Source organism: Erithacus rubecula, assembly GCF_903797595.1.
Source record: "Erithacus rubecula genome assembly, chromosome: Z".
NCBI lineage: Eukaryota > Metazoa > Chordata > Aves > Passeriformes > Muscicapidae > Erithacus > Erithacus rubecula.
In genome coordinates, this window is record NC_136661.1 from 28,093,606 (window position 1) to 28,107,020 (window position 13,415).

The 13,415-nt window shown below is 35.3% G+C and overlaps 1 protein-coding gene across 3 annotated transcripts in view; it reads left to right on the forward strand.

Annotated features, from left to right (window-relative positions):
- The window catches only part of PIK3C3 (phosphatidylinositol 3-kinase catalytic subunit type 3), a 66,506-nt gene that overhangs the window by 17,905 nt on the left and 35,186 nt on the right, over nt 1-13,415 (forward strand). For all 3 annotated transcript variants that reach the window (XM_079330155.1, XM_079330156.1, XM_079330157.1), the window contains 10 exons: nt 471-575; nt 1,001-1,093; nt 1,280-1,465; nt 2,746-2,900; nt 4,120-4,207; nt 5,418-5,485; nt 8,470-8,575; nt 9,421-9,537; nt 11,041-11,172; nt 13,188-13,316. In XM_079330155.1, the coding sequence (XP_079186281.1) occupies nt 471-575; nt 1,001-1,093; nt 1,280-1,465; nt 2,746-2,900; nt 4,120-4,207; nt 5,418-5,485; nt 8,470-8,575; nt 9,421-9,537; nt 11,041-11,172; nt 13,188-13,316 (1,179 nt within the window). The remainder of the gene's footprint in view (nt 1-470; nt 576-1,000; nt 1,094-1,279; nt 1,466-2,745; nt 2,901-4,119; nt 4,208-5,417; nt 5,486-8,469; nt 8,576-9,420; nt 9,538-11,040; nt 11,173-13,187; nt 13,317-13,415) is intronic.

Genomic DNA, 13,415 nt, shown 5'->3' on the forward strand with positions numbered 1-13,415 from the left:
GCTCCTATTGTGGCTCCTACTGTTGCTAACATGGTATTAACAGTGGGACAAGTTTTTGAGATGTTTTTTCTTGCATACAAAGCTTTATGCTGCAAACGTCATTCTAAAGGAAATGTTTATAAAGTGTCTAGCACGTTTGAGTGCTGTCAATCATGGATGTGTTGACTGAAACGCTTACATTTTGAGCAATTCACCAAAGGCAAAGTGGGGTTTGTTAATGTTAAGTCTTAAAGCTGAAACAGACCCTCAAAACTCCCAACAACCCTCCACATATTAAAGGAGTTTTTTTTGTAAATAAACGAACGAAACGAAAACAGAAGATGCCAGAAGATGCTGTACTTTCAGATTTGAATTTTCATTGTCATGCATTTTTCATGAGACTGATGAATCTTCACTGGATGGTTTTGTTTCAATAGTATTTTTCCCTGAAATTTAGTGTTTATAAATACTGACTTATTGTCTGCGTTTAGGAAAACTTAGTAGAAAGCAAACATCACAAACTTGCTCGAAGTTTAAGAAGTGGACCATCTGATCATGACCTGAAGCCTAATGCAACTACACGAGACCAGCTTAATGTAAGTCAGTCATATGATAGTTAAGGTCAGGTTTATTAGGTAGTTGGTGACATATATGTTGACTGTTTAAGGAAAATACAGTTAATTTCAGTCCATAGAAAATTATGGATTGAATGTTACATAATTCTTAGAAAAGAGTACAAGGTGCTTGTTCACTGGCATTTTTGAAACCACTTAGGGACGTTAAGAATGTGCATGTCATGTAGGTGTGAATGATATACTTAAAGCAATTGTGTTTGCTTGCACTGTCAATTCAATCAACCATGCAACTGGGGATCATAGCTTTGTGTTGTTGAAAAGGTTTTTTTTTTTCCCTAGCTACTTTTGTGTTGTCAGTGTTGTGCTTTCTCGTAGTATACTTTGTTAACTTGTTGATTATGCCTGTTCACATTTTTAAACTCACTTTCTGACTGTGTATCAAATAGATCATAGTGAGTTATCCACCAACAAAGCAACTAACATATGAGGAGCAGGATTTGGTGTGGAAATTCAGATACTACCTTACTCATCAAGAAAAGGTAAGTTGAGTCATTGAACAGTTTGGGCTGGAAGGGACCTTGTCTCTTATATCAGTAAACTTTTCCAGGTCTGTGCTTACGTAAATACAATTTGAATCTAGTTCTACTTTTGTGTGAGACATTAATTTTTGAAATAATTTCTTTTGGCTAGTGTTTTACTGATGAACTGTCCAATCTCCTGTTTAGGCCTTGACAAAGTTCCTGAAGTGTGTCAACTGGGATCTACCCCAAGAGGCAAAGCAAGCACTGGAGCTGTTGGGCAAATGGAAGCCTATGGATGTGGAAGACTCTCTGGAACTTCTGTCATCTCACTTCACCAACCCAACTGTGCGGCGCTATGCTGTCGCCAGGCTTCAGCAGGCTGATGATGAGGTATTCACTGGTCTCTGGGTATATGGAAAAGTCAGCTGGTCTTGGGATTTTTGAGTCTCGTTGAGTGCTTGAAATGTCTGTTATTCTTTACAAAGTTTTAGTGAATATTGGTAAAGGAAACCAAAGATTGTTCCCCAGAAACATTACAATAAATAGCAACACAGTGAACTGTCTTCACATTATTAAGCGTCACACATTGATAATTGTTTTAGCATGAACGTCCAGTAGTAGCTGGTTTGGTTAAACAAGGTAAAACTGTGGTATGCTCTCACCAAAAATCAGTGATAAATTTTGAGTGTTAGCCTGTGAAAGTGCTCTGAACTTAAATAGTCAATGGAAGGATTTTCTGCAGATCCGTCTGGTAAATTGAAGCATTGTATCATCATACTCTTTTGCTAAGGAAAATTAGTAGAAGATCATCTGTGGAAATGAGGTCTTTCTAATTGTATACTAATTAGAATATGAAGAGCTGCGATTATGAATAGAGCCCATTTAATAGAATCTAATATGTTAAATATCAATGATTATATATTTTATTTTGACAATTAAAAAAGAAAGCAAACCCACATTTGAATGTATTACTACAACTTTTGAATCTTTGGCAATCAATAGAGTTTAAAATGAGGAGTATAGAGATATTTTTTCAAGCCTAGTTCAATAGCCTAGGTCATACTGCTTTTACATTAAAAATGTACCTTTTACAAAGTATAAGGAAAGTAGCTAAAAAGAAGTTGAACAGTAACGGCAACAAGTTGATTTTAAACAGGAAGTGGTTAAATTCTGTTCTTGAGTCAAAAACAGATTAGATATGTGGTTTTTCTGTTAGATCCTCAGCTATACAAAGGATAAAACAAGTAGTCCATAAGAGATAGTCTATATTCATTCTTGATACCATAGTCCAGATTTTATGCTTGAGTTTTCAGTTTTCTTCTTGTGAGACACAAATGGAAAGCTTTATTCTGTGGATGCTGGAAGCAATTAGGGCAGCGTAACTAAAGAGAATTTTAAAGTAGTAATTGCACTTGAATATTCACTAAATTAGCAGAGTCAAAGAATAGTAGAATAGTAATTCAGTGGTTTTTGTATGTCAAACTGCATCCAACACCAGTGTTGCTATAGTATATTGCTTGTTTAGGGAGACCTCAGTTTCTCTGTTGTTAGAGGTCACTAAATCCTGACTTAGTTTGTCTGTTAATTAGAATTTTGTAAACAGAAGGTGTTCTAGTTTTCTTTGACTGACACTCTTATTTCACTTGGATTTTTTTTTTTTCCTCCGTAAGGATTTGCTGATGTACCTGCTACAGTTAGTCCAAGCATTGAAATATGAAAACTTTGATGACATAAAGAATGGCCTGGAGCCTAGCAAGAGAGACAGCCAAGGTTCCATGTCAGAAACGATGACAACATCTGCATCTAATGCTGCAGAAATAGACAGGTAAGAAGTTTAGACTTAAAGCAGAAATGCAGAAACATATAACATTCCTAAGGCATCAAATTGTTTCTTCTTTTTAGGGGAGCTTTGCATATTCAACATGTTATTTTATAATCTGAACATTAAAAAAAAAAAAAGCAAACGCAAGAATAAAAGCAAACCCAGCAAATCCTGAGCATTCATATGAAATGTCTTTCCTGATTATACAGTTTACTGAGCAAACAGTGTTAAAGTTGTGGCCTTTGATCTTACTACACAAAAGGAAGAGAACTTTTGTAGATCAGGAAAGCCACTGTCTTGCTTCCTTCTGTATTTGCAAAAGTTGTCTCCACCAAAATTATATGAGATCTCACTTCCCACTTTCATCAGAGAATGTAAATCTAGAAGTCCAATCAATTTGAAGTGGAAAGAAATGTCATCCTGCTTCTGCTAAAGAAGGTGTAGAGGAGACTTTTGGAAGCATATTTCTTATACTTGTAGGAATCCAAAAAAAAAGACTGAGGTAGGTAATAAGGTATTAAGCAAAGTGCAAACAGACTTGTTAACCAAAGTCTTCTGTGACTATTTGTTACAGATTTTCAGGATTTTTAGTCTTAAGCTTCTAATGGCTTGTAACACGAAGGTGTATTTTTTGTGTTACTTTTCATTGATATTTCTGCAAAGCTGTAAAAGTGGGTGTGGCGGGAAAGATGGTGTATTTTGACGCTGCAGTGCTGCTTAGGAGAGTTATTTGATTACTTCCTTTCAGGTAAATTTACCATCTGAAAACTTTGCCTTGCAAATAAGCATTTGTCTGCTCTGTGTAACTGCATTCAAAAGACTAGTACTTGCAGGTGTTGTGTATTAGCAGTTTCATCTTAGAACATTTAAGAAAGCTTCGGAAAATGCAGGTTTGTTGAATTCCTATCTATGTCTGCTTATTTTGTATGGAAGATATAATAAAATGCAAAGTTTGTTTAAGAGAATGTCCTTCACAGGCATAAACTGTATAGCTCTCCAGGCACAGATTTTTGCTGTTTTCAGGAACTGCAGCTGTAAAAGTTGCTGTTCATGCAGTTTGTTCTGAAACACAGTTGGAATGCTACCTTCAAAGATACTTCTCTTCCAGTTTTCTGAATTTATTATGCTGTAGAAATGAAATTCATTGTGGTTTCCATGCATGCTGCTTGGCCCCTAAGCAAGAAATTTGAATCATGCCAATTATATGCTTTCCTTTGTGTAGTTCCCAGATTATGAGTCCTATTCCACCTGTTTCCTCTCCACCTCTTACTTCTAAGACGAAAGAGCTTCCAGAAAATGAAAACCTTGATGTAAGTCACACTATCTACTTGGTATTTATTATACTTTTCTAGTGACCTGGTACTGTTTCTTGCTTTTGTTTGTGAATATTTGGATCCTTTGGGTGTATCTTACTGAATATTTAAAGTTCCCAAAGAACATAGATTTAAAGCAAATGCTAATAAAATAGCAATAGCCTAACTGAATTACTTTATAGGGCGTCTGTTTGTGCACATGATCACAGTATCCAAAACTAGGGGACTGGAAATTGAATTTTTCATGAAATTAAAGTACTCTTCTGTAAAGGAGAAAATTATTATGTGATAGCAAAGGCTGTCACACATTGATTTGACACTGACAACTGCATGTGTTTGAGGTGTTCTAAAATAGTCTTTTAATAGAAAACAGTTATCCAAATATTTCAGTCTCTGCAATCTGTTCTTTCTGTAGCCTATTCTTTGGCATGTCATCTTTTTTGAACCTAAGTGAGACACTGTGTTGATTTACTTCTGCCAAGGACTATATTCAGTTTATGCCAGAAGTAGACGAGTAATAGGAATGGGACTGGAGGAAGGGAAAGATAGAAAGTAAAGACATTTTGAAGGAATCTGATTTTAATCTGATATGTGGATTGATTGGTCGTTGAACTAAAGATCCATTCCCCGTTGCAAACTGTCGATTTTGAGTCTTAATATTGCATAGAAAATACACCTCAAATTGAGCATATCAGTAAAGATATACAGATTTCTTACTACCTGGACTATTAAGCCTGAAAGAAGCAGCTAAATGCTCTGTATCCTATACAAATTTGTTTTCTTGAAATGTAGAACATCTTCAAGATGGCTAGATGCTGTGGATGCAAAACAGAGTGGGAAATCTCTTTGGGAGTTAAATGTTATGGTATTTACAGCAAGATGTAATTGCATAGGAGGGAAGAGTAACATATTATAAATTGAAATTACATTAAAGATGTCTTTTTGGAGAACATCGTGTGCTTTTTGTATGTTGGTAAATACATCACTGGAGTAGGAGACCTTTCCCTTTTAGTGGTGTTGCTGGATTTAAAGTAATATTTAAAATAATGGGTTTTAAATATTAAATTGGATCGGCTTCAGATTTTAGAAGGGCATGTAACTCTGACAATTCTTGCATTGGTGCTTTTCCTTAACTTTGTCTCTCTCTCAGATGCTTAGATTTCTTTATTATTTAATTTGTTTTTTGCTCTTCTTAAATCCCTTCCAGCAAGACCTTTGCACGTTCTTGATATCACGGGCATGCAAAAATTCCACACTGGCAAACTACTTGTACTGGTATGTTAGAAACTGTTTATTTCTACTGTATTAACATACAATTGAAATCAAATCTGTAACGCCCAGAAGGATGCTTATCAAAAGATGACCTGTCTTGAAAGCTTCAGAATCTCATTTTTTCTCAGAGTAAAGTAGTAGATTTAAAACAGTATGCATTTAGACATAGTAATTTCTAAACAGAGGCTTATAAAATGCAGAAATGCGCTTTTCTGTTAGATAAGAGGGTGATGTCTAGGACATTAGGTACAGTGTCACAAAAAGCAGCCTGTGTTAAAAGTTGTCATTCAAATTAGTTATGGTGTTTGGGAGGACATGAGGTTCACCTTTTCTCTGTTTTGCTGTCTGTGTGGATGTAATTTTTGTGCTTATAATGTTTGACAGTATTGGCTGGAATATTGAAGCTATAAACTTAAATACTAATCATAGTTTTATGTTAGGAAGATTCATAAAGCTTTCTCTTTTTTTGTTGTAACCTAATTTTAGTTTTATTCCGTATATGGTTATGAGCACAAATGAAATCTCATTGCAGATGTATGCATTCTTAAGGGACAACTTTAGTTGTAAATATTAGTTCATCTATACAGTGGAGAGGTAGAATTGCTTAGCTTCAGATCTTAGCTCAGCGGCTTAAGTGTAAAATTAGATGCCTAAGGTAGTAATCTGCAGACCTTCTGAACAAGCATTTGCAGGTAGGGATTTTCTCATTTGAAGCAAGGTGAGTAGAGCTGTACTGTGTGAATGTGTGTGTGTATTAGTGCACAAACATCTGCATATGTACAACACTCATAGGTATTTGCTTGTATATACACATGTATTTTAAAAGCAAGACCTTGGGTGTCTTTTACCTGGCTGTGTCATGATTCTCATTTATAACCTTTGTAGCTGCATCAAATAACTAAAAACACTCATGCATATGATCATATCTTAGTGTGCTAAGAGCATTAACCACAGATACATTGTAAATTGGGAACTAAGTGTGACATTTGATGTAAACATAGCAAAGTGCTTTTATAAAATTCTCACAAGAAACCTATAAATTATGCTGAGAGATTCCATTTATAACTTTCTAAGTTTTATTGTGTAATTATTTCTAGTAGGTTGAATTTTAAGATAGTTAACTGAACGACTTAAGTACATTTGCAAGCAGTAGTTACGTCTGTTGCAGTGGCCAAAGATAATGTTCAGCTTCATTAAGAATTACTATTAAATATAAATGATTAAAATAATTATAGGCTTTATTGGTGTGAGTGTAAACCAAGTGCTTGACTGATCTAATATTCTTCATTAAGATAAGTGTTGGTAGCTTAGCTTGTTTCTATCAGGTTGATAGAAACCATTCTCTTACATTTCAGACAGTCTACAGAAAGTTCAAACGTCCATAACTCTGTGAAGTTTTTGACTTATGACTTAAAAAAAAAAGTAAAAAATCAACAAAACAAATAAGAAAAGTCCACCAAGCCAAAAACCCTAGTCAATTTATTCTTTGTTTTCTTTCCAGACATCTCAATTTCTCAGTGACAAAATACAAATGTTGCAGCCACTGTTTGAGCTGACATAGCCATAAATCCTCATGGCTGCTGATCAATTGTATGTTTCAACTATCCAGACACAGCATGCAGCTAAAATAATCAATGGAAAAAAGTACAATAACCCTTAAAAATGAAACCTTCTGTGCATTCACTTGTCACTGTAAAGCTATCCTGTGGCCTCAGAAGGCAGTGCTGCTGCTTTTTCTGTCTCCTCTTTGGACATACAAGATACCTGCCCAAGCATGAAGCATTGCTCTTACTCATTGTTTGAAGATAGCTTTGAGAAACTGTTCAGGGCTTTTTAACAAATGAAAATGAAAATGGAGTGTTTCAGCCCTTTGCTTTGAAGTTTAGGTGCACAGACTTAGGACCTAGTTTATACACACATTTGTGAGAGAACAGTCTATAATGCTGCATTAATAAGGCCCTAGAAGGAATCTTTAGTTCTAGATTTCATTGGGGTTGTACACATGGAATAAGTTACGTATGCCTTGTTACAGTGGGTGTAATGTGTTACGTATTTATAAATAAGACTGCTCAAATCTGATCAGCTGCAAATGACAGACCTCTAGTCTTGTCTCACAGTTATTCTGTCACAAAGGGATTCTGCACAAGTACACATGGAAAATGTAATTCTTGCTGACAGTGTAGTGTCCAGAAGACTGTCTTTAATTCGTCACTTTTGAATCCAAGTGCAGTGTTTGAAAATTTACTGATATGCTAATTTCTTCCTTTTTTTAAATAGTGTTTATTATATGTTTTTAGTTTATTATATGTTTATTTCATGTTTTTGCTGGGTAGTACTAAGAGATACATTGACCAACAGACTGAAGATACATAATGTGTCTTTCTAAAAATAGCTACTTTTTTACTTGTCAGTGCTGCAAATAGAAATTTAGACAAAAGCATTCCAAGCGAATGCTTAACATCAGACTACATTTTCACTTTACGTGTTCCAGATTGTAGTGTTAAGTTTTGTATCTGATTCATAATTCAGAAATGGAAACTCTGGCGTGTAGATTCTGCGGAGCTGCTTTTCCTTCTACCATTTCTAATGGTAAAATAGGAAGCAGGTAGGGTGAGATTCTCCTTGTATTGCAGGTGCTCTTGAATAGCAAGTTTGCAGCCACTAAATTATGTAGCAGGTGGTATCACAGTGGAACACATGCTTGGTTGTACTTCTCGGCCAGTGTTCATATGATTTGGACTTCAGGTGTGTCCTCTTGAGTGATGGCACTTCACAGTAAGTGAAAATCCACAGACACTATGATAAACTCTCCTGATACAAATGGAATTGGGAACTATGCAGTTTTGAGAGTTCAGCTGTTAGTTGAGGTAAAGGTCTCAAAGATCATCTTCATTTTTTGTTCCTCATCTGTAATACAGGGCTACTGTGTTTCACTCAAATCATGTAGCTCCAAGCGTATGGCATAACTTGGGTTGTTTTTATTACAGGTATGTAATAGTGGAGTGCGAAGACCAAGATACTCAGCAGAGGGACCCAAAGACTCATGAAATGTACTTAAATGTGATGAGAAGATTCAGTCAGGCTTTGCTGAAGGTAATGCCTCTGTGTAAGGAAGTCCATAATGATTTGGGATAGTCCTTCCTCTAAAGGGTGCAGGTGTCTAGGAGAATCAATTGGGTTTTTTGTGTATGTGTGTCACATGCATTGAAATTTTACAAAAGCTTCCACTTCTGCTTAAACTGCCCAAATACTGAGAACTCTTTCTTCTTTTTTTCTTGTTCCTGTTAGTAACACACTGGTTCTAAAATACTCTGCCTTACATTGGGTCTAAAACCTTATAAAAGCCTTGTGTAATCAACGTGATTTATTTACTATTTATTTATTGTAGACTCTTGTCCTTGAAGCGCAAGTGGAGGGAGAGATTTGGAACTCAGAAACAGCACTTGCTGTTCTGTTTGTCAGCAGCAGAGGGTGCTGGGGCAGCGGGTAAAAAAGCTTAAATCAGAAAAAAAACTGTGTATTAGAAGTTTTACTGTATATCAGATATGTATTTTTTCCTGGATTTTCACATATCTCACACTTAACATTATTTCCAATTTTAGAGGGGCTTTCTTGAGTCTGACTCTTGTGCTTCTTAAGAATATTTCACAGATATCCTTGCTAACTTACTTTGGCTGTGTGAATTGGTTTGTCATGCATGGCTGTTCACCACTGAAATTGTTGAAGCAAATTGAAATGCACTGTTAGGTCAGATAATTGATTGCCAGCTATAGTGACTGTGATTGTGTTTTACAGAAAATACCTTTTGAATTGACGGGAAATTGATCATTATTCACTTAACCTCTTAAAAGCCCAAAGGTCTAAGAACAAAGGAATGATTTCTAGACAAAATAATTACAGAATGAGGAATTAATTCTGTTTTTTTTTCATTCTCTTAGGGTGATAAGTCTGTCAGAGTGATGCGCTCGCTTTTGGCAGCCCAGCAGACATTTGTAGATCGGTTGGTTCATGTAATGAAAGCAGTGCAGCGTGAAAGTGGGAATCGTAAGAAAAAGGTAACTAAAGGATGGAAAAGCCTGTCTGTGGCTTAAATTTGACAATGGGTAGGAATGTTAGCTTTTCATTACAGTTCCTTAGCTCTGAGATCTGCAGCAGATGTCCATCCTTTTGTAATAATTTTGGTTAACTGTGAACAAACTTTGGAAAGGTTTAGTTCAAAGTTCCAAAGGGTGTTCAAAGTTTGTATATAGAACAAAAGAAGAGGCCTTTGAGAACACTCACGGGGTGTTTTGGCCAAAGAAGGATATGAGCATAATTAAATAATTGGTGATGTAACTGAACATGTTGGGGGGATGTGGGAGAGTATCAAGTTGTTGTCATGTGAGCGATATGCTAGGATAGATAGTGAGAATCAATTCACAGCAAGGCTTCATTTGTTCCAAGAGCAACAAAACTATTCTTCTATAAGATACGATTTTACCAGAGCTCAGCTTTCTGTTGGGTTTTCAGGAAGAGGCTTTCTTTATACATTCTAAGCAGCTTTGTCCTTCTTAGTTAAAGTGTTTTAAGTCACCTGACAGGCAGGTGTGGGAAAGAAAGGGGAAATTGCAGAGGGATTTCTATTTGTGTATAACCTTTTCCTTTGACACACATCAGTATTTTCAAACATGAGGTTTTCAGTGTGACAATTTCTTTCAATGTATAGAGTATATTTATGCAGAAAAATAAAGCACTTAGTAACAAAAACTGAGGCAACTTTTCTGTCTATCAATAACAAAGGCTAAAAGAAGAGGAGATTTTTTCAATTTGTAAGATTCTGTTTCCTTCTTTTTCATTGATAGTGTTCAGTTGTTTATTCTTTTAGAAAATTTCTGTAAAACTAAGAAACATTGCTTTTACTTTTAGATTGTGATCCAGCTAGCAGCAATTAATCTCTAGAACTATTCCTAATAGATGTGGGCCTCCTTGGTGTCTGTTTGTGTCTGTTATATTCAGCTAGGGAAAAGGCTAGAGACTTTAATGTATTTGACCTTTATTATGTAGGACACCGAGTGTACTCAAAAAATTGAAGAGTTTTGTGTTTCTTATAACTACAGATGTAGAAATGCCAAGCAAGTCTGGAAATCAGATCAGTTCAAGCTATTGGCCATTTGGTTCCTTGGTGGAATTGAGGGATATAAAATTTCTGAGTTGGATTTCAATCAATTTCTGAAACATAACTAATATTTAATTTTGGTATGGAAAACAAATCATCCTGTGCTTTGTGCCGGCAATTTAGAAATTAGTCTTCTTAAAGACTGTTATATTTAAAATTTATAAAATTGCTTGACTATACTAACACCAGATGTAATATTTCCTTTGTTATTCAAATTACTGCAAATTGAGAGTTTTTATTTCCCTGGGTAGTATGAGTGAAAACTTGATTCTTTGTACGGATAAAGAATTAAATAAATTCAATATTTTTTAGTAATGCATCCTTTGTTTATGGACTTCTATATACTTAGTATGTGTTTTATGTTTTGTGAGGTTTTTTCTTAAACAAATTTTAATTTTTTTAGAATGAGAGGCTTCAGGCACTGTTAGCTGATAATGAAAAGATGAATTTAGCAGATATGGAGCTTATTCCACTTCCTCTGGAACCTCAGGTGAAAATTAAAGGAATAATCCCTGAAAGAGCCACACTCTTCAAGGTAAGTGAAAGCTTCTGAACAGCTGAAAAACAAACAAGTCTTGTGAATCCTAATCTTAGAAACATCAGTTGAAAGATTTAAAGTGACAGGCATAGTCAAGACAAAATGCAACTGTGTCATGCTCTGAAAGTGGTTAAATAACTCCTTATTTTCTGTTGTTTTTCAATTTAATTTTTTAAACTTTAAAGCAGCTTTTATAATAGTGATACAGAATTACAAAGTTCAGAATTTCCCAGAATTTTGTTCCTGTGTTCAACAGAAGTACCACTTTAAGATCAAAATCATGCAAATGAAGGCAGGTATGCTGTGTCTCATTTAGATCTGTGGGTCTATTCCATTGCTTTAAAAAGGTTCAATTAATAGAGAATGGAAAGCACTATGGTGGTCCATTTCTTGCAGTTGCAGTCAGCCTGACAGGTAAACCCTATATCCCTGTGGTTGATAAAAAAGATGTCCTGTTGAAAGGGCTTATTTTGTTTATTTTACTGCTTGAAATGTAAGTTAATGCTTGCAGCGTTAAGTTATTACCTGTGCTCAGTGGTGTTGGACCATTTTATAAATTTGCATTCAATTCCTATAGGTGACTGCAGTCTAATTTTAGAATAAGGAAAATTTGCTGTACAAGTCAAGCCTGTGTCCTGGAGGCCTTTGTCTGCCAGTTAAAAAATTCATGCAGGCTGCTGTGACAAAGCAGTGTTAAATCTGTCCTCTCTAGTAGGTCCTAGATTTATTATGCACAGTAGTTTCATCAGACTTCTTGTTGACTATGTTGTAATTTGAGTTTACTTAAAATCAGAGATGAATAATTTTTGCTTATTTTTCTACCAGTTTTAGCTTGCTTCTTCCTATCTCAAATTAATTCCTTTGAGGCATAGGCTTCTGCAGTTACATGCTCTTGCACCTTTGGTTGGAGGCACCATTGAAAAGACTTTATCAGGAAAATAAACTTTTGCAAACTCAAATCATCATTTTGTATGAGTATGATTTAAGAGTCGGGGAAAGAATGTAGAGAAGAAGATTGCTGGAACAGCAGCTAAATATTTCCTATCAATAATAATAGCTGAAGTTCTTTGGGACAAACTCAAGGCAGTCTTTTACCTTTTGGTCTTCTGTAGCTATGTAAAAAACATAGGACCAAAAATGTGAGATGTAACTTGTTTCAAAATCAGAGAGTTTTTTGCTTCTCCTAATTCTGACAGTTTACATATTTCCATTTAACATCTCATTCTGGGCTATGAGATAAAAACCAAACAGACTTGAAAAGGGAAGACTTACTAATTTTTGGTGCCCTTGGACATGACATTAGCTTGTGTAAGACTATGTAAAGAGTAATTTTGCCTTTACTTGTGGCACTTAAAAATTTTGTGGTATTAATTTGAAAATCTAATCTAACTGCTCAAGATTAAATTCTGTACCTCGATTGTTTTTGTTTGGTTTGCTGTGGAGGGAAGTGACTTGGTCAGTTGCAATAGGTTATATAATTTATGTAGGTAATTGATCCCCATTGATCCATTTTACTTGGAGAAATTGCAAACAATTAAATGGGCTTTCTCAAATAATAATGTAAAAAAGCATTTTTGCTTTTGCTAAATAGATTTAAGGAAGCAATTAATTGTTTAAGATGACTTGCCCCTAGGAATTCTTTGCTGCTTATCCTTTAATTGTGTCACTTTTTGATCTGATCAGTTTAAATTTGTTTTGTTGTGACCTTTTGCGTAGTGCCTCCTTTTTGATTGGAATTACATGCACACAGAAAAAAATTGAATACTTCTTTCCTCTTCTGCTCTTGTGGGGTGCAGGGAGGGAGAATGTATCCTTGATAAAAAAGGAAGGAAAACATTAAGGTATTTTTCCTTTTGAAATACAGTTGCACTGTTGGTAATTGCATTGCCTCAATGGTATGGAGCATACCAATTCCAAATACAATGCAAAGATTGTGTTTCTGTGCTGCATTGTAGCATGTGTTAATATGAGCACTGCTGTGAACCAGCTTAGTAGAATATTTCCTTTTCCAGAGTGCCTTAATGCCTGCTCAGTTATTCTTCAAGACAGAAGATGGAGGCAAATATCCTGTAATTTTTAAGCATGGCGATGATTTACGTCAAGATCAACTTATTCTTCAGATTATTTCACTCATGGATAAGGTGAGAGTTACTAATCTACATCCTTGTCTCTCTGTTTTCTTGATTTTCCTTGTCAAAAGCAAGTCTGTTAAACACCATTAATGCAGCTTCTATCACTAA